Genomic DNA, 19327 nt, shown 5'->3' with positions numbered 1-19327 from the left:
CCACAAGGGAAATCAACTTTTGCAAAGACTTCCTCACAGAAACTTTAAACAAGCATGTCTTGAGTGCCTTATTTCATTAGGTGAGCTCAGCTTTGCATCCTTTAGGAAAAAAAATTACTGATTCTGCAAGAAATAATGTCTTCTAAATCGACTAAACCTTTCTTGTATCGATTTTTTTCCACTTGGTTCCTTTGCGAGACAAGCAATAATCATTCTGTAATTGAAGTTTTACGGCTTCATCTGAACATTGTTAGGTTGATTAGTGAGAAGACCTCTAGGGGAGAACAAATTACCTCAATGACCAAATTAGAAGATTTTGATTGTCTTCGTATTAGGCCTGTGAGGTGTACAGTGCCCTGATTACCTCTGTGTGATTGAATTCCTCTTGTCCCATTTGTTATGAATCCCTTCTTTTTAAATTTATCTCCCAGTGTGTCGCCAGATTGTCGCAACATGCCAACAAACCAAAGTTAGTCTGCAATGCTCCTGCGGTGTGAGATAAAAATAAATTCAATCAAGTTATTGGCTTTGAAGTCGTCTTCCCCTGGTGATGTAGAATATAAAGTTTGAACTTCAAACATTGTGTAATCTGCTTAGAAAGCCTTACTGGACTTATTCATTGTGCTTTACTTTTATCTCCTTACTGTTAGGTTTGTGGAAATGCAAAGCACCTTTGGTAATCTCCCATGCTTTCATTATTGACTCATACTGTGTTATCACTGTTACCCAAGTAATGGAAAGAATCAGTCAAGCGTGCATATGTATGAAAATGAAAGGGACATAAATGGATGATTATATGTCTAGTTTATGATTTAGGAACTAGATTTTAATAAGAAAATTATTTACAGGCATTATAAATCAAGCAGAAGCCCAAATATATGTTAGTAATTATAGTGTATTATCGGTAGTGAGGCCCTGTGCAGTAAGAAAGCCACACGCATGTGCACATGTGTGTGTGCATCAGAGCTAGAGGGATACAGTCTTTTAAAGGTGCTTACTAACTTGATGCCCTGGTTAGATGGAAGAAAGACTCCAAAATAAATCATGTCAAACTAAACACTGAAATAAGGACACAACTGAAAAGGTTAATGTACTACGCATCTTACTTAAAAAAATTGCTCCCCTCCTCCCCATTTGTATTAACTGTATTGTTTTTATTCAGCCACATTGGAGGGGTTTTAGAGTCTTTCACACCTCTCTGGAGGAATTTTGGCCCACTCTGCTTTGCAGAATTGTCTTTATTCAGCCACATTAAAGGGTTTTAAAGTCTTTGATATCACAATGGAGGAATCTGAGCCTCTGTTTTTACAATATTGTTTTTTATTCACCCACATTGGGGGAATTTAGAGTTCTTCACTTCACTGTGGAGGGATTTTGGCTCACTCTTACTTATAGTATTGTCTTTTTTCAGCCACATTGGAGGGTTTTAGAAGGTTTAGAGGGTTTTCTTTCATATTACTGTGGGGGAATTTGGGTCCACTCATTTACAGAATTGACTATTTTCAGCCACTTCGGAGGGTTTTGAGTCTTTCTCATCGCTGTGGAGGAATTTTGGCCCACTCTTACTAGCATATTTGTCACTTTTCAGCCACATTGGAAGGGTTTAGAGTTTTTCATATTACTGTAGAGGAATTTGGGTCCACTCATTACCAGAAATGTCTATTTTATACGACATTGGAGGATTTTAGAGTCTTTCTCATCACTGTGGAGGAATTTTGGGCCACTCTTACTGGCATAATTGTCTCTTTTGAACCACATTGGAGGGTTTTAGAGTCTTTCATATTACTGTGGAGGTATTTTGGTCCAGTCATTTGCAGAAATGTCTTTTTTCAACCACATTGGAGGGTTTTAGAGTCTTTCTCATTGCTGTGGAGGAATTTTGGGCCACTCTTACTGGCATAATTGTCTCTTGTCAGCCACATTGGACGGTTTTAGAGTCTTTCACATTGATGTAAAGGAATTTTTGTACGCTCCCATTAGCAGTATTGTTTTTATTTACCAATTTTTTGGCAGTTTTAGTCTTTCACATTGATGGTGAGGATTTTTTCCACTTCTACAGTACTGTTTTTTCGGCATGTAGAGCGCTAACGGTTCTTCACAGGTCCTGATCTTCCACAACCCTGGGCTGAAGAGAGAAGGGAGGGCGGCCAGAGTCAGTGTCGACACATTTCATGTACATGTGCTCAGCAGCCAAGGTCGAGCTTAACAACATTTTTTTTTGTCCGGGCCTTTGCACCCCTGGTAATACGACCAGCAACCACCAACAGTTTTCAGGTGCTTAGAACATACACACGACAACCAGGGGGTTGTGGCAACCCTCCTACTTGCCCTAACAGTACCCTAGACTATGTTTAAGTGCCACATCTACCCATAACTCCGCCCTAACACTGTTGTTTTAGTTTTGTTTTCATCAGGTTATTTTCCCATGCCCTTGGTGATGTACAGAGACATCCAGAGCATGACCTGGGTTGTGTCGATCCTCCTTCCTACCCGACGGGGCCCTCAGGTGGGCGTACTCGCCATTACATGTCTTACTTCAGCCTCAAATTTCAGCCCAAATGTGCCTAAAACTTCTGCTCAGTAATGTATTTACAGAAATTATTTCTGTTCTGCCACAGTGGAAGGGTTTTAAGCATGAGCGGCCTTTTTAGGGTCATGCCACAGCATCTCAATTGGATTTCAGTACAGGCTTTGACGAGGCCAATCCAACACCTTAATTTTTAAGCCATTCTGTTGGTGTGTTTCAGATCACTGATCTGCTGCATGAGGTCCTGATAGCCATGATTTTCTGGTAGAGAGCAGAATTCATGATTCCATCATTTACAGCAAGTGGTCCAATTACTTTTTCATATTTGGTCAGGTAGGTTTGGATGCCCTTTCCCCCTTAATAAATTAAACCATTATTTAAAAACTGTATTTTGTTATTTTATGATATGAAACATTTAAGTGTGACAAATATGCAAATAGAATAAGTAATAAGGAAGGGGGCAAATACTTTGTTTGTGGTACTGTGTATGTAATGTGCTTATCCTTCAAAATAAGGCCTGTTATCTTTCCATTTAGTCAGCCTGACACCATTTTCAAAATGCTTATTTTAACATTAAAAACCCTACATTAACTTTGTTAGCTCAGGTTGATAACTACGATGAGTGTGTAGCAACGAAGCACACTGTACAGTAATGGTGTGCTAACCTTAGACTTGTACAGATAAATTAGGTTAAAAAAAAGAGTGAGGTATTTTTAGGCTGCATGCACTGGTACATTTTATTCCACTTTCAGTTTGCTGTATTTATATAATATTTTTTTCTTTCTGTACTAAAGTTTGCAAATAATTTATATATGAAGGAGCTGCTTGGATTCCTACACATTTGCTCAAGTGAGCATTACTGTCCTGTTACAAAGAAATCAAAGCAATTTTCTCTAAAAGTGAACCAAGAATGAGGTAAATCCACATTATTTGAAGTTAAGTAGCTGTATCAAAAGACTGATACTTGTTGACAATCTGCAGGCTGGGTTTAGTGAACTCCAAATACTGTTATGTTTTCATTGTAAACATGAAAATCTTGGCCCTCCTGCTGTTTGCAACACCATCACCTCCTGCTACACTCTAATTCTCCAAGCAAGGATGTTTCTTTGCAGGATTGGTCATGGTTTTTCCAGATAAATGGATTAATCTATAAGTACTTTTCCAATTATATATGTATTCTGAACATGTATGTTGGTTTCTGCAGGTTTTACACTGCAGTTATTAGCTTGGGTGCTGCAGCAAAGGGAGTGCACAGCAGATTTCGAAGGAGTATTTGGCACATTTTTAAATGATTCACAGGAGCCATGGGGTACTAGTGAGTTGTTGTTTCTAGATGGCTTTTAATGGGAGGAAAGCTTGGTGCAGAAGGTCATTAGAAAGATCACCTGCTGCTTAAAGGGGTAAAGTTTGGCAAGAGGATAGAATCATTTCAGTTTTGCAGCAGATTTTCTGTTTTGGGTGTGTGTGTGTTTGCAGTCACATGCATGTATAATTGTGCACCTTACTTCCTCAGTGCAACATTACTGCTATGATCCTGAAGTAGCACTGTTAGCGCTGCAAATGGAGGAGCCATTTTTTATCACAGCTTGATTCTCCCTTTTGTCTTCAAAGAATACTCTTCAGATCCTTCCCTCCCACTGCCACAACTACCACTTAAAGCTATGCGTGTGCACCACCGTGCAAAAACTAACAAAGCACACTGTCTGTGATCCCTTAAAAAAGCATCTCAAATGAGTGCAGTAACTTCACTTCCACTCCCAAACTTTCACACGTGTGCACACCCTCTCTGCTTCACATAGAGTAGTTTCTCTCTGAGCAGATCTGCATACTTATTTTTGATGATTTTTTCGTTGTTTATATCTGCAATTGCGAGGTGTGACCCACTTGCTCCGCTCATTTTGTCACTATTGAAGGAAACCTTCATCCCGCTATTTCTCCTGCAGCAGATGGGTACAGGAAGTCTAATTGCCATAGGAAAAAAGAGCCCTAATATGAACAGTGAGTACACCTTACAGGAATTAATGGTGCAAGATGTGTCTGTAATTAGTCCTTGAGGATTTAAGAGCAGAAAGGAAGGTCTGGTGTGCTGGTTTCTCTGTTTTTGCTTGAATATCCACCTTTGTTCTTTATAGACTCCTTTAAATCTCCGGGTAAGACGCCAATTTACATGTAATCAGCAATGAGTATGAAATAGCTTATTGCCTCAGCTCCTGTTGCCATTAAATGAGTGTATATGCACTTTAGAGAAAGCCATAATTAAATATGCAGCCACATCCCATCTTAATGTTTTTAACTCAGATTAATATGCTCTTTAAAACTGCATTAGCAATGCTCAGGGCCATGAATATTTAATAAGAAGAGTATCCACCTGGCAACAGGTGTGTAGTTGCACAACTGAAGCCAGGCAACAGAAGGTGAGTGTGTAACCTTAGAGAGCTGACTGTTGGTGTGGTGTCACTGACTCTGTCTTCTTTTTCAATCCATCTCTAATTACATGTGATGTAAGCAGACACCGCATGACAGCATGCTGAGTGGGATTCAGTGCTGTCGGAGGTGGAGATGGAGGGATTTAAAAGATAAAGAACAGGAGGTGCTGCTGAATAAAGCAGGGGTTTACACTGTAAGATTATCAGGATAATTGTGGGCAGAATCTGACAGAACTAGCAAAGTCTGGGTTTTTCAGAGGTTCTAAAGATGATCTTGACAGATTTTTCTGTGGTTTGAGGTGTTTTTAGAGTGATCTTATCTGTTTGGAGGAACCATATGGCTGTGTCGGTCTCAGAATTTAAATATTTAACAGGTAAACACTCTGGATTGTCTAGTGATTGCTGATTGAGGAAAAAAAGCACAACTGCCCAAAAAGAGTTTTATTCGCCTCCAGCTTGTCCCAGCCCATGTTGATGTCCTCTTTCCAACTTTATATCATATTTTAAAAAATTTTTTCCTTAAAAATTTCTATTAAACGTAGTAGAAACTATTCAAACCCCCTTTCTTTTTACAATTTTGTTACATTGTTGCAGCCTGATTCTGCAGTCCATAAAAATGTTTTTATTCTCATTAATCTATACTTAGTTTCCCATCATGACAAAGTGTTTTTTTGGGAAAATCTTTTACAAATAAAAAAACTGAAATATCACATTGACATAGCTATTCAGTGGGGCTCTGCTATTACCCTACTTTATTAATACTGCTGTGTTTATTCATCTTGAATTTCCCTCAGGATTAATAAGGTATGAAAACATAAAGGTGATCATCTCCTTAGATACAACAATTCAAATCCAATTTTCAATATGAATCAAAATACTTGCAATGAAGTATTTTTTCAGAATTGTTCAGCCCTAGTTTAACCCATCTAATATTGTATTTCTTATGGCACAGAATCATTTATTGCTTGTGTTTGTTGAAAAATACTCAAGATGAGGAATTTCATTTATTCAATCACAATTTCAATATTGTAAAAAATAATTGCAATTAGATTATTTTCCCAAATCGTTTAGCCCTGGTATTCAGGCCCTTACTAGCATTTGACATTTAGCTCAGATTCCTCCTATTTCTCTCAGTCTTTGCTGACATGTTTCTACACCTTGATTGGAGTTCACCAGTGGTAAAACAAAATTAATTGGACATGATTCAGAAAGGCGCGCACGTCTTTATAGAAGGCCTTGCAGCTGACAGTGCATATCAGAGCAACAGCCAAGCCATGAGGTCAACAGAACTGCCTGCAGAGCTCAGAGACATGATTGTTGCAAGGCACTAATCTGGGGAAGGCTACAAAAAAGTTCTGCTTTACTGAAGGTTCCCAAGAGCACAGTGGCCTCCATAATTATCAACTGGAGGAAGTCTGGCACAACCAGGACTCTTCCAAGAGCTGATCACCCAGTTGAACTAAGCAATCGGGGGATAAGGGCCCTAGTAAGAGAGGTGACCAAAAACCTGATTGTCACTCTGACTGAGCTCCAGAGATCTTGTTGGAGATGTTGGAAAGTTCCAGAGGAACAACCATCACTGCAGCCCTCCACTGACTCGACTTTTTGGTAGAGTGGCTAGACAGATGCCTCTCTTCAGTGCAAAACATACAGAAAGCTCACTTGGGGTTTGCAAAAATCTCAGATTAAAAAAAAAAGTCTTATTGACTAGAGAGGGAGCGATTTGCTCCGCAGTATGATTTGTTGGTGGATTGTGCCTCAGCCATTGCATGTGGAAATTGGAGGTTAGGCCAAATAGTTGGGACGACTGTGGCTCTGTAGGTAGAATCAGCCGGCCCGCCCCATCAGAAGGTCTTGGATTCAATCCCCAGCTCCACATACAGCCACATATTTCCAAACATGGATGGGCAGTTCTCCATAGCAACCAGGGAGTAAATGTGGTGGGAATGGAGTCAACGGTGTGAGCTGTGGTGGGAAAGTGCTTCAAGTCGTCAGACGACTAGATAAGCGCTATATAAGCTCAAGCCTATTTATCAATGTAGCTCTAAACCTTAAGGAACTAAAGTTTTCAGCCTATTATTAGTTGTCTTTTGTTGGGTCTCTCACATTTTCATCACCTGTTAGGTTTTTTAAAAATCTTTTAGGGTAACACATGAGTTCCTGTGCCCTGATGATTTCTTCATTTTCTACAGCATGATACCACTTAATTTAGTGAGGAGAAAAGTGTTTTTAAATTGATTCCTGTTTGAAAAGCCTCCCACTAACTCTCTAGACAAATAATGTTAGCCAGCAGCAACTGGAAACAGGGACAGATCTGCTGGCTCTGTTTATTCAGACTGTGTGGTTCCCTCCATTACACCACTTCTCTGATTAAGTGTATTTTGGCTGACTTTCCCCCTTTTTTCTAATATCTTGTCCTTTTTTTTAATAATGCTCTTTCTCCTTTCCTAACATTAAAACTGTTTCATGCTTTTCTTTCCTTCCATGCTTCTGCTCTGCTTCCTTCTGGCTTCACTAACCTTTGACTCCTTCAGACTGGCAGTATGAGGGTAAGAGAGCAAAGAATCACTCATGTCTTTTTCCTTCTTTTTGTAATCACAGTCCTATATTCCATTTCCTCTGCCTTCATCTCGCTGCCTTCCCTCCTGAAAGTCTTTTTAATCCAGAACTTTCCACACATACATCAGCTGCAGAGCGCGATTCCTCCGCAGTGTCTCTTCTCCACACCTCCTTCTCTCCTGTATCTCCCCCCTCTCCACCTCTGCGTCTGCCCCATCTGCTGCTGTCTGTCAGGCTGCCATTACCTGTTTCCCATGTGCTTGTACCATCCAGCTGCTGTGACCTCCATCTGTGAAGCAGCTTCTCGTCTGTGCTCTGCTTATGATGTTGCCGCATGCTTTGACCACCCTGCTTGTCTGGTGTCGGTGTTGTTGTGTCAATTCACGTTGATGTTTGTGTGGTAGCAGTCAGTGATGCCACATCTTATGAAAAAAGGTGTATCAAGGTGACAGAAAGACACCTTATTTCATCTGAATAATGGCACGTGCAGTATTAATGACTGTGTATCAGGTGTTATGTCCTAGCATTCCTTTTGGCTATGTTTGGACTAAACCCTTGATATTTAATCCCTTATATTTGTACGCAAGTATGATTTCAGGGGCTATTAACTTGTATCATAGAATTTCTTAAAGTAAAAGTACTCATTCTGCAAAAACTGACCCCAATGACTATTGCATTTGTTTTTATCATATTTCAGTGCTGCTAACAGCACTCAACTATTTATAAGTGCTTGTTGTTAAAGCATTTTATGGAGCTATTCCAGATGGAGCTAGTTTAACCACTAAATAAAATGTTCAAATTATGCAGTTTTGACTCAATGGGTCATCTCTAGCATTACTGAAGTATAAATTGTAATAAAACAAAGGTCTATGACAAATATAACATGGATATGTTTTAAGGTCAGTTGAGTATTTGCTAATTCTATGTGTACTGACCACATGTCCATGTGTATTAGTTGGGAAGCATGGCAGTTCTCTGTCACAAACTGGAGGATGCAAAGTAAAAAGTTCACATAATAACCGTCAGTTAAGTCAGCATCAGGTAGCAGCTTGAACTCCAGCTTGTTGACAGAAAGAAAAGTGCTGATAGGTTTTTTTTTTTTTATATGCAGCACTTAGACCTGAGATGTAATTTAGTTGAATAACATGGTAGCAATGGTCCTGTCAGAGTTAGCAGTCTGGCCTGTCTCTTCTTAAAAAGGCCTTACTGACTGAGATCTCTAATAAACCGCTGACAAGTACCTCATACAACCTCAATTTTTAAAACTATTAAAAACCTTAAGTGTTTCACCTCTTTATGGAATAAACCGTATGAAATTAAACAACATGAAAAGCTTTAAGTAGATAAACCCATTAGAATATCACAGTTTGGTGCACCAGTACCTGAGGGATTACAGCGCATTCAGAAAGTATTCAGACCCCCCTCAGTTTTTTTTTTTTTTGTTTTTTTTTTATGTTATGTTGCAGCCTGATGCCTTAAAATTTCCCCTCATTAATATACACTTAGTACCCTTTAACATTGGTTCCAAACCTGGGGTCCGGGCCCCCCCAGGGGGGCGCCATAGATTTTGGGGGCTGCACAAGGCTTTGTCTGCTCTGAGGCTCCCAAAAGTAGATTTGCAAATATTGACAAAAACCATGATAAAGTAGTTATTAAGTAGTTTATGCCAAGGTCTTTTGCTGAGAAAAGCATGCAAAGGCCCTTTTAAGGGTTTATCGGTAAAACAATTCAAATCTATGTTGATTTTTGATGCCAGTGTGTCACTTTTTCTTCTCTCTTGGGTCCTGGGGGGGCTCCGCTTGTCTAAGGTATATTTAGGGGGGCTCCAAGGAAAAATGATTGGGAAACACTGCCCTGTAATAACAAAGTAAAAAAAGAATTTAAGAAATGTTTGCAAATGTTTTAAAAATGAAAAACTGAAATATCATATTGACATAAGTATTCAGACCCTTAGCAAAAACACTTGAAATTTAGCTCAGGTCCTTCCAATTTCTCTTAATTATTGCTGAGATGTTTCTACACCATGATTGGAGTCCACCTGTGGTAAATCAGATTGATTGTACATGATTTAGAAAGGCACACGCCTCCTTATATAAGTTCTCACAGCTCACCATATCAGAGCAAAAAACGAAAACTGCCTGCAGAGCTCAAAGCCACGATTGTTGCAAGGTGAGATCTGGGGAATGCTGCTTCACTGAAGGTTCCCAAGAGCAAAGTGGCCTCCATAATTTTCAAATGGAAGAAGTTTGGCACAACAGGGACTCTTCTTAGAGCTGATAAACCAGCCAAACTGAGCAACTGGGGGAGAAGGGCCTTGGAAAGAGAGGTGACCAAGAACCTGATGGTCACTCTGACTAAGCTCCAGAGATCCTGTATGGAGATGGGACAAATTCTAGAAGTTTGGCTTTAATGTGGAATTTTTGTAAACCCCAAACAGGCTTTCATGTGTTTTGCAGTGAGGAGAGGCTTCCGTCTGCCACTCTGCCATGAACCCAGATCAGTGGAGGGCTGCAGTGATGGTTGTCCTTCTGGATCTTTGTCTCATCTCCACACAGGATCTCTGGAGCTCAGTCAGAGGAACCATTGGGTTCTTTGTCATCTCTCTTACTAAGGCCCTTCAACCCTGATTGCTCTGGCTGGGTAACCAACTTTTGGAGGTGCCGGACCTGGTTGTGCCAAACATTTTACATTTGATAATTATGGAGGCCACTGTGCTCTTGGGAACATTCAGTGGGGCAAAAGTTTTTGTAGCTTTCCCCATTTCTTTGTCTTGCAACAATCCTGTCTCTGAGCTCTGCAGGTGGTTCCCTTGACCTCATGGCTTGTTTTGTTCTTTTTGCAAAGAGTCTGAGTTCTTATGTCAACATGATTTTTCAGTTTTTTATTTGTAGTGCATTTTCAAAAAAATTCTGCAATTCTGTTTTTGCTTTGTCATGATGGGATGAAAGGAACATGAATTTAAATGACTGTAGCATCAGGCTGCAACATAACAAAATGAAAAAACTGAAGGGGGTTGGATACTTTCTGAATGCACTGTATAACTCCTTTCCTGCAGGTCATTGCCTTCTTTCTCTCCCCAGTTTCCAGTTCTATCCATGAGGAAGCTACAAGTACTGCTGATATGATTTAGTGTTGCTGATAATGTTCTGTCTTTGTGCGTACTCTTCTTCACTTTGAACCTGACCTAATTGTTAACAGCCAACATGATGTATGTATTGATGTAACCCTTGTGAAAACAAATCCTATAAGAACTCATGTGGAGCGACTGCATCTTGAGTAGGTCTGCAGATCGACTCAGCCCTTTCAGATCCACTTCTGTTTCCTCAATTTTGCCTCATAGTTATATCCTTGCAAATCCACATTGTGAACTGTCCGATCTCTCCAAAAAGGCATACAAGCCAAACAAGAAAGTCCTTGAAAAATAAATAAAGAAATTTATGATTCTAATTTTGACAAGAGGACTTTAGAGGAGGTGGTCAGAAAAAACAAAGGTCTGTAAAAACGGCTTGCCTTCTGCTGGTAAATCAAACTGTATATTTTAACAGCCTTTAATAATATTCTTTGTTAAAATTGAACTTGCAGTCTGAATAAAGCTATCAAAAAAGCTGTCTCAGAACTCAATTTGACCATGGTAGCTGTTACACAAAGCACTTCTTGATTCAAAGGTAGCTTCCTCCAAAGGACCTGGCCATCAGAATCTGCATAGCTCACTCAGGTTCAACTAGAATTAGACACCAGCTGCCTCTCCTCTCAATCTGTCATTACCAAGGAGCACCCATGTAAACCAACAACCCCAAGAGCTGCACTATAACTAGCTAACATCACATGATGTAACCTCTCATTTCAAAGAGAAGTTGAAGTTTCAAGGCCTCATGAGCAATAAAGAATGCACTGGATGGGTTCTTCATTTTTCGTTCACATTTGAAGGAGCCTTTGAAATAACAGCCTTAGAGGCACCACTGTGGCTCAGGGCTCATTTATGCTTTCTTTGTGTATTAAAAGATATATAACATTTCAAAGAACATAACCACATATACCAATATACACTCACATGTCCTTTACATTCCTGCTGCTGATTGGTTCAGCTGCCCACTCTTCTTGAGGAATAAAAGGAAGATTAGATATGGGTGCCTGGATCAAGTGTTAAGTATTTTTTTAAGTAGAGGTTCAATTAAAGCCACTTTCAAAGACTGTGGCACATATCCTGTCAATAGTGATGTATTGATGATGTCAAGGATAGACAGCTAACTAGAGGAAAGACTATCTTAATCAGCCTGGTTGGAATTGAGTCTTAAAGACAGGTTGATAATTTGCACTACAAAAGCACAAATGCACATGACTGTAAACAGTCACTATTTTATTTTTTGCTATATATGTTGTTAAACAAACATAATAAAAACGTGTGATCAGCTGTTTCTTACATGCAGTTAGTTACACCATATATGCTTTGAAGCACTTAGTTTCAAGTTAGTGAAGTTTCAGTTATGTAGCTTCTTGTCAGTCATTTACTTTATGGAAAGGAATAAGCAGTTACACTCTTCAGCTTCTAACTGATATAAACTATAAACTGGGATTGCGAATAAAATCATGTTAATGTAATCAACCAAACTGAGCTGCTTGTTTACAATGTTTCTCTCTTGCTCTGCAGAGTGTAAGCTGTCTCGACCAGGCCCCCCTGCAACCATCGTGACCATCGATGAGGAAAGCCCCAATGGTACGTACCGTACAGCCGTCCACCTCCTCGCCGCTTCTCTTTTATTTTTGCTCCACTTCACTGTGTATCTGTATGCTTCTGCACTCACGTGGATCGGATTCCACTGCTGGGATTGATTCTGTTCTATACTGAATGATGCTTTAGTAACGCTATACACTCTGTTGATGGCTCTTGGGGCAAATTGCTGACGGAAGTTTTTATTTTTGATGCATTTAGTTGCTATTGTGATTGTATTTTGAATTAAAGATGAACAGATTGTAGTTGTATTTTGTTTCCCTTGTAGATGGGGGAATAGCTACGTGTATGTCTGGGTACGTCTCTGTAGGGGAATGCAGATGGTGTTTGGCGTACAGACATGACACAGGGCTCCATTAATGAGATGAGCTCTCCCTACAGGTTGTCTTTACTGTTGTATTCCTCTGCTGCTACAGCAGCACAGGAATCACTGATGCATATAACGGACAAGCAGCACTTGAGTGTGCGAGGTACCCCTCCTTCTCTCCTCCTCCTTCATCATCTCTTGGCCTCTCTGTCACCTGCATCCACTTCTCAGCACCCTCTAGGTCTGCTCTCTTTTCTTACCACTCTTTAGTCGGCGTTATGAGCATTTGCCATCTGTGTTTCTGTATTCTGATTGTGTTTATGCAAATATGTGTGCGCATTTGATAGGGAGTGCTGGCTGCTACTTTGGGAGGAGTTCTATATATGTGCATTGTTAGAAAGTGAATAATGCATTCCCCTAAATGGAGCAGGTGTGTGTTTGTCTCACTCGGCGCTCCCTGCAGATATTAGTACTGCAGGTTAATAGAGTTTAATGAGCAGCTTGCACTGAATCCAGATCTTGTTTATACAGCCAGAGTTGTGCTCCTTTCACTATGTGCTCCATGCATAGCTTTGCAGGTAATCGTTTCCCTTGGTGAGAGACATAAAGTGCGTGTATGCGTCCACCTTATGTGCATACATGTATCCCTTGTGTCTGATTGGGTGGCTCCGTGTCAGATGAGAGTGCCATTTATCAATGCAATAGCCTTCAATTCAGGCTGTCACACTAGTGCACCTACATCTTCCCGTGTGCATGTGTGCAGCTGTGATTTGGGGCTTTGATCGATTGCCAGGGGAACGTGCGAGATGGAGGTACAGCCAAGCCCGCATCTGAAAGCCTCCCTCGACCCACATGTGCCTGCGCTCTGCGTGTGAGGGATTTGTGCTAATCTTCCTCATAAAGCACTCATTTACCTGGGATATGGGTCTCTTCTGGCTCCCCTGGTCTTTTTATTTATCTCTTCTTGATGAAACGGGCCCACGGTCCACGCTTTCCCTCAGTAATGGAATGTAAAACAGGCAACCCGCCGTTATTGACCAAAGCAATTATCCGTCCAAATGTGTTTCATCTCGTCTGGTCTGTCACACAGAAACAAAACAAATGGCACACGATACGATTACAACGCTCCCCATTTTTTGAGAGCATTTGCCTTTATTTGCTTTGATGTTTTTGTGTGCCGAGTCTTTTTGGAGGTCAGAAAAGATAAACAAATATGTGTATAAATGTATTTCCTTTGGCACCTCAGGAGAACAAATTTAACATCAATCACAGGAGCTAAAAACACACCCGTGGGAGAGGGATTCATGATAAGGTGCTACTTTATCTGCAGTTCATTCTTTGATTCTTTAGAGTGGAATTACATTTGACTCTTGACTAGAAAATAGACCTGTGCATTACAAAATAATCAGATTTTCCTTTATTTCTTTTATATTGGTCTACTGTGTTTCAGTCTCAGGGGTAGAAATAAGAAGTCACAGGGGATACCAAACCCCGTCGCTCAAATGAAGCGCAACATGTTTAATTTATCCGAGCTGCTGCTTCTGCAGACCCTCTGACAGGTGCCAGACACAACACATAAGGTCTCACTCACATGCTGGCTGGATTTCTATTGGAAAGACAAAGCTAGATTTCTATAGGCTCATGTGTTTAATCCAACAGCGTTTAATCAGATTGGAGAGATTTCTATCTCACAAGAGAGAAGAAAGAGAGACAGAGAGAGAAAAAGGAGGGGTGTATTTTCTCATTGACAGAAAGCTTCCCACAACAGCGGTGGGAAATCAGTGTGTCCATAAATGAGGATGCTGCTTCCTGGCTTTTATCTTGTCTCCGCAAATTCATGATTTGTATCAACTCGTTGCCTGGAGCGTGTGAGGAATCCTCTCAGCCCGGCTGCATATTGAGCAACAGCTTATAGGGAGAAGCGGAAACGAGTGCCGCTGAAGGGCTTTATTAAAAAGAAGTCAGTGTAACGTTCATTTATGTGCCGAGGTAGATTCTCTCCAGACGCTGATAGATCACTGCATCCTGGCTGACATCCACTTGAATGAGGCAATCAAAGTGAAAATCCTCCATAGGCTCATGGTGCAAGTAATCTTGTCAGTCACTAAAAGGCACGCCTGACCTTAAACATTACCAACCCTGGATGCACCAGATGATCAAAACAAGTGGTTTTATGAGTAATCAGACCTGTTTACCAGTAAAAGAGGAATGCAATGCTTCAAGATTTGCAAGCGTTACTTTATATTGCATGATTTTAGAAGTAGTTATAGCTGTGGGCCAATTTGCCCTCCCTAGACCACCCTGATAGATTTTTTCTGTCCATTTGGGAATTAAATTGATTTATAAAACTGTTTAATGTTTGGATTTTTCTTGCCAAAGAAGTCCATTGCAAGTACTTCACTGGGCGGCAGTCCAGCTTTAACTTATAGCTTCTGCGATATATATAGACTTACATTAATTGTTATGGCAGGTTTTTGGATTGATTAACTATGACCCTTACCTCAAGAGAGTGCCAAAAAAGAAATATGATAATAACTACATGTTAGCACCACAGGCTTTTAGTGATATGACATCTTGATATGACTGATCAGATGGTGATAATAGTTAAAGTCCAGTTCCACTTCACTTTTTATGGGCCGCTGTTGTAAATTATATGGTATAGTCAGTCCCTTCAGGGACTTTGTTTTTGTGAATTCATGCAAAATGAACCACTGCTCGGTAAATTAGACAAATCAGACTCTTTCCTTCAAAAGCACTGTTGACTTAGTCAGCCTTTCTCAGCCAGGTTGCCATGGCAGGAAATGATTAAAGGTGTCTCATACTGTATTTTCCTTTCCTGATATCAAGTCAAGGCTTACCACAGTACAGGCAGTGAGTGGGTTGTCATGATCAGTTTGTGGAAATATAGGCATTTTAATTGTTTTAAGATTTGCCGTTGTGATTAATCATGTTAGTGCTACTAATAACCAAATCCCTCAGCAGTTATAGGGACATCAAATGCTTGTTTTATTATGAGCACGTTTCTGTGTCGACTTGAGATTTTTTCAAATTTCAAAAGAATGCCTTGGTGGAAAAAAAATGTTGAGAAACGCTGGCCTAAGTAAACAAATTATTTTACATCAAAGTCCCTGTAAAGGGAAATCCAACCTTTGTGTCTTAACACACTAGATATGTTGGAATAAGTTTGCTGTAAACATGTGAAAACACTGAGTTCCAAGTGTAACTGAATTTCTAATTGAAACTTTTAGAAAGTTGTCTCTCTCCTGACTTGGCTTTATTTCAGCAGGGTAAAAATTTAAGCCCATGACATCACCAGTCTTGATGGGGAATTACCCCGCCCCCCTAACTGTACAATGATATAAAATCACTGAGCAGTTCTTCTCAGTACAGTCTATGTGAGCTGATGCCACTGCCTTCATTGAAGGTTAACAACCAGTTATATGCTATGTTTTATCCATTGTGAGGTAAATTTCCCAGATCTATCAGGTACATTGGCCTGCAGGTCATTTAAAGAATCATAACATAGAGATTTGTACCAGAAAACAGTAAATTTAATCCTTAACTTTTTTTTTCTGGCACAGATGATGATTTTCAAGCTTGATCTTATAAACTTAGAGATGTTGGATGACTGAAATTTGGCCTGGTGGTTCATGACGCAGTTGCCTGTAATGGAACGAATTAAAAAAACACTTTACAGGGACTTTACCAGTGTCACTACATGTGAAATGGACAAAGAAGTAAAAATCAAATTAATTATTTTTAGATTATTCTTTGGGCTTTTTTTGTTATATCCCAACCTTCAGCAATGATAATCAAGATAAAAGGTAACTGTTTACAATATGTGTAATAGGTATTCAACTAAGGGTAATGAGGTAAAGCTGTACAGTTAAAGCATCCTGTACACATTACCATTCTTTAAACAGCAGTAATTCCTTAAATGCACACATCAGCTTGGATTCTTCACTTATAGCATTGCAGGCTTGTGTCTCCACTGATGCATCTTGCAGGAAGAGGCACTGGCACAGAGATGCTGAGCCATTATGCTGTTAGTTGGAGGGGAATAACCTCATTTCATAGTGTTTAATTTACAGGCAAGGATGTTAACAGCAAAACAGAATTAAAACTTTCTGTCTGTGAGAGCTGACAGTAGTGCCTTGCCGTTTTTGACACTTGCAAAAAATTATCAAGAAAATCATTCCACCTTTATATGACTTGTTGTGTACATAAATTCTGTAAATATGACTCTGAGGTGATGATTACTAATAAAACCAGGGATTAAATAAGTCCTGGCTCCTTTACCCTACGTTTAATCCATGTTTGGAATCACTACAGCTGATGTGGACGAGTGTTACTTTTTGTTTATTTTTTCATGCTTCAGTCAGTGAAAAAACTTTGATTAGAACAGTGAAAATTATTATTTGTTACAGGCAGTGCTTGAATGAATGCAGTATTATAATTCCTTTAACTGAACACAGTTTCTGTCACTATGAATGTTTTATGTAGACGCTCAGAATTCAGGAGGGATTGGATGCAGGTGCAGGAGAGAGGGGATGATACGCACTGCAGGAGGTGGTATTGGTCAGGACTCTGAACCAACGTTCAGTCTATTTAGTGCTGTATAAAGAAAAAAAAACATTTTTCTTGGCCCCCAGTGCATGTGGGCCCCTGGGCCTGTGTCCATTATGCCCACTGGATCATCCAGGCAGATGATAACTATAGTCCCCACAACAGAGCTACACTGTTTGCCCTGAAGACCTAACATTTGAAATCATCACATGTCTTGGATGGTACTGAGACGGTTCTGTTACTGCCATACAGTCCTGTTTCATCTCTAGTAGTTTATCATAAGTAGGCAGTACAAAATTTCAGTGACAGACAGCATCAGCATGGTGGCATCAGTCCTTGCCTCATGTTGCAGTCTTGTCCCCTTAAACCCCTGTTTTCATGGCAACCACTACAACAATGAAAATTGTGACTTTCTCTGGCTTTGAGAAGTTGAAAATTCTGAGGTTATGTAGGAACTCAAGTAGAGAAGCATACTGTATAACATAGAAGTAGTCTTTTTTTTATTCAGGTACATTCAGTGCAGACATTCTACGTACTGTACCTTTAACGTGCATTTCAAATACTCTGTCCTTGCCTACTACCTCTTGTGTATTTTTCATTCTGCATCGTTTTCATCTCCTTTCTCTTTGTCATTGAAGTGATCATTTCATTACTGGCCTACTATCAAGTATCACACACAGCACTTTAATTCAATGTCAAATCTACAGTAAAATTCATGAAAAAAGAAATAAAACTATCTGAATGAGCTAGTGTTAAAAATTTCACATTAAGTAGCACTTCAACACAAAGGGCCCCTCATACTTCCATCACTAGATCCTCTTTTGTTGTTGGAGTGCTTGTAACAATCATTTAAGTGATGGGGAGTATGCTCTGTGGAGCTAAATGAGATCCTTGTGACACCTCTGTCTCTTATTTCTGAACTTGGACCAAAGTCAACAACACGAAAATCGGCTTGAAAAGGAAACTGCGCTGACTTACCTAGGAAGACGAACAAAGTGAGCCTGAAAAAAACTTTTTCAGCATTTCAGCTGCTTTCTCTGGTCTATTCTAAACCCCTTCATTCTTTTGTCTTTTTGATACTCTGCCTTCAGACTCTGTGCTTCTGTTTTAAGACCTACCACAACTAGCCACAGAGCAGCCTTGACATGACAGTAGAAGATGTGGAAGAGCTGAAATGAAGGCAAACTGAGAAAAAAAAAACAGAATGTGCTTGTTTAATGGCACAGAGTCTGTTTAAAGGTCTCTCATCTCCTTTAGGATGAGGAGTGCTCCGAGACTGTTTCAGGTAAATGCCAGCTCTGCGTCTCCTGGTTTGTCTGCAGGATTCAACGGTCTTGAACGCAGCTTTACAAAGTGTTGAATGTGTGAGCTGGTTTAAACAATTAATGAGAGGAGCCAGCCTGCGTGAGTGTTTTTTTCTCAGCCACGGCGGACTCATTAGTGTCTCTCCTTAAAGTTAATTCAATCCCTCACACTGTTTCTCTCCGCTGAGCCTGTCATTAGTTTGACCATTCTCACTGCAGCTTCATTCCTTCACATTAACATGAAAGACTTTCACTTTCTTCATGTCTGCTTCCCTTTTTTCCCTCTTCTTCCTGACTCTGCATAAAGCTAAGTAAAGGAGCTGGTGAGACTCTGTTGGGTTCTTTTTTTCCCCACATGAAAATGCAAAACACTGTATGAGATATTTGAAATAATGTGTGTGGATCCAGTAGAAGTCTTTGAATGGCTTAAACAGAGGTAGGCATGATAAATAATAGATTTAACTCCTTTAACAAAGATGTTAATGCTGATAATGCTATTAAGTCTGCTCAAAAATAACAGAACTTAATGCTAACTTTAAAACCTCATGAAGGTCAGACGCTCTGCCCCATTTGCAAACGTGTGAAACAAAGTGGATCGTTCTGATGAGCTCAGTCACTTGATGGATCCCAGCTTTGCAATAATACAATATGTGAAATTTCATCCCTGCTGGATATTTCACTGTCAAATATAAGTGATGTAATTAGAAATTGGAAGCATTTAGGATTCAGCCAACTCAGCCACAAAGCAGAGGACCATGTAAAATTTCAGAGCTGGGCCTGTGACTGCATAAAAGTCACCAACTCTCTGCTGAGTCCATAGCTGGAGAGTTCTGAAATTTCGCTGGCATTAAGGTAAGCACATAAATTTTGCGGTGAGAGGTCCATGCTGAGCAGCTTCATGCAAGCCTC

At 40.0% G+C, this 19327-nt stretch overlaps 1 protein-coding gene across 1 annotated transcript in view; it reads left to right on the top strand.

The window, feature by feature from the left end:
- Window positions 1-19327, top strand: part of pcdh15a (protocadherin-related 15a) — a 340713-nt gene that overhangs the window by 63142 nt on the left and 258244 nt on the right. Inside the window, exon 3 of the mRNA XM_041789646.1 lies at window positions 12161-12226. Coding sequence (XP_041645580.1) covers window positions 12161-12226 — 66 coding nt within the window. The remainder of the gene's footprint in view (window positions 1-12160; window positions 12227-19327) is intronic.

Source organism: Cheilinus undulatus, linkage group 6, assembly GCF_018320785.1.
Source record: "Cheilinus undulatus linkage group 6, ASM1832078v1, whole genome shotgun sequence".
Classification (NCBI taxonomy): domain Eukaryota; kingdom Metazoa; phylum Chordata; class Actinopteri; order Labriformes; family Labridae; genus Cheilinus; species Cheilinus undulatus.
Note: the sequence above shows the minus strand (reverse complement) of the source record. Positions and strands in the feature narration are given on the sequence as shown.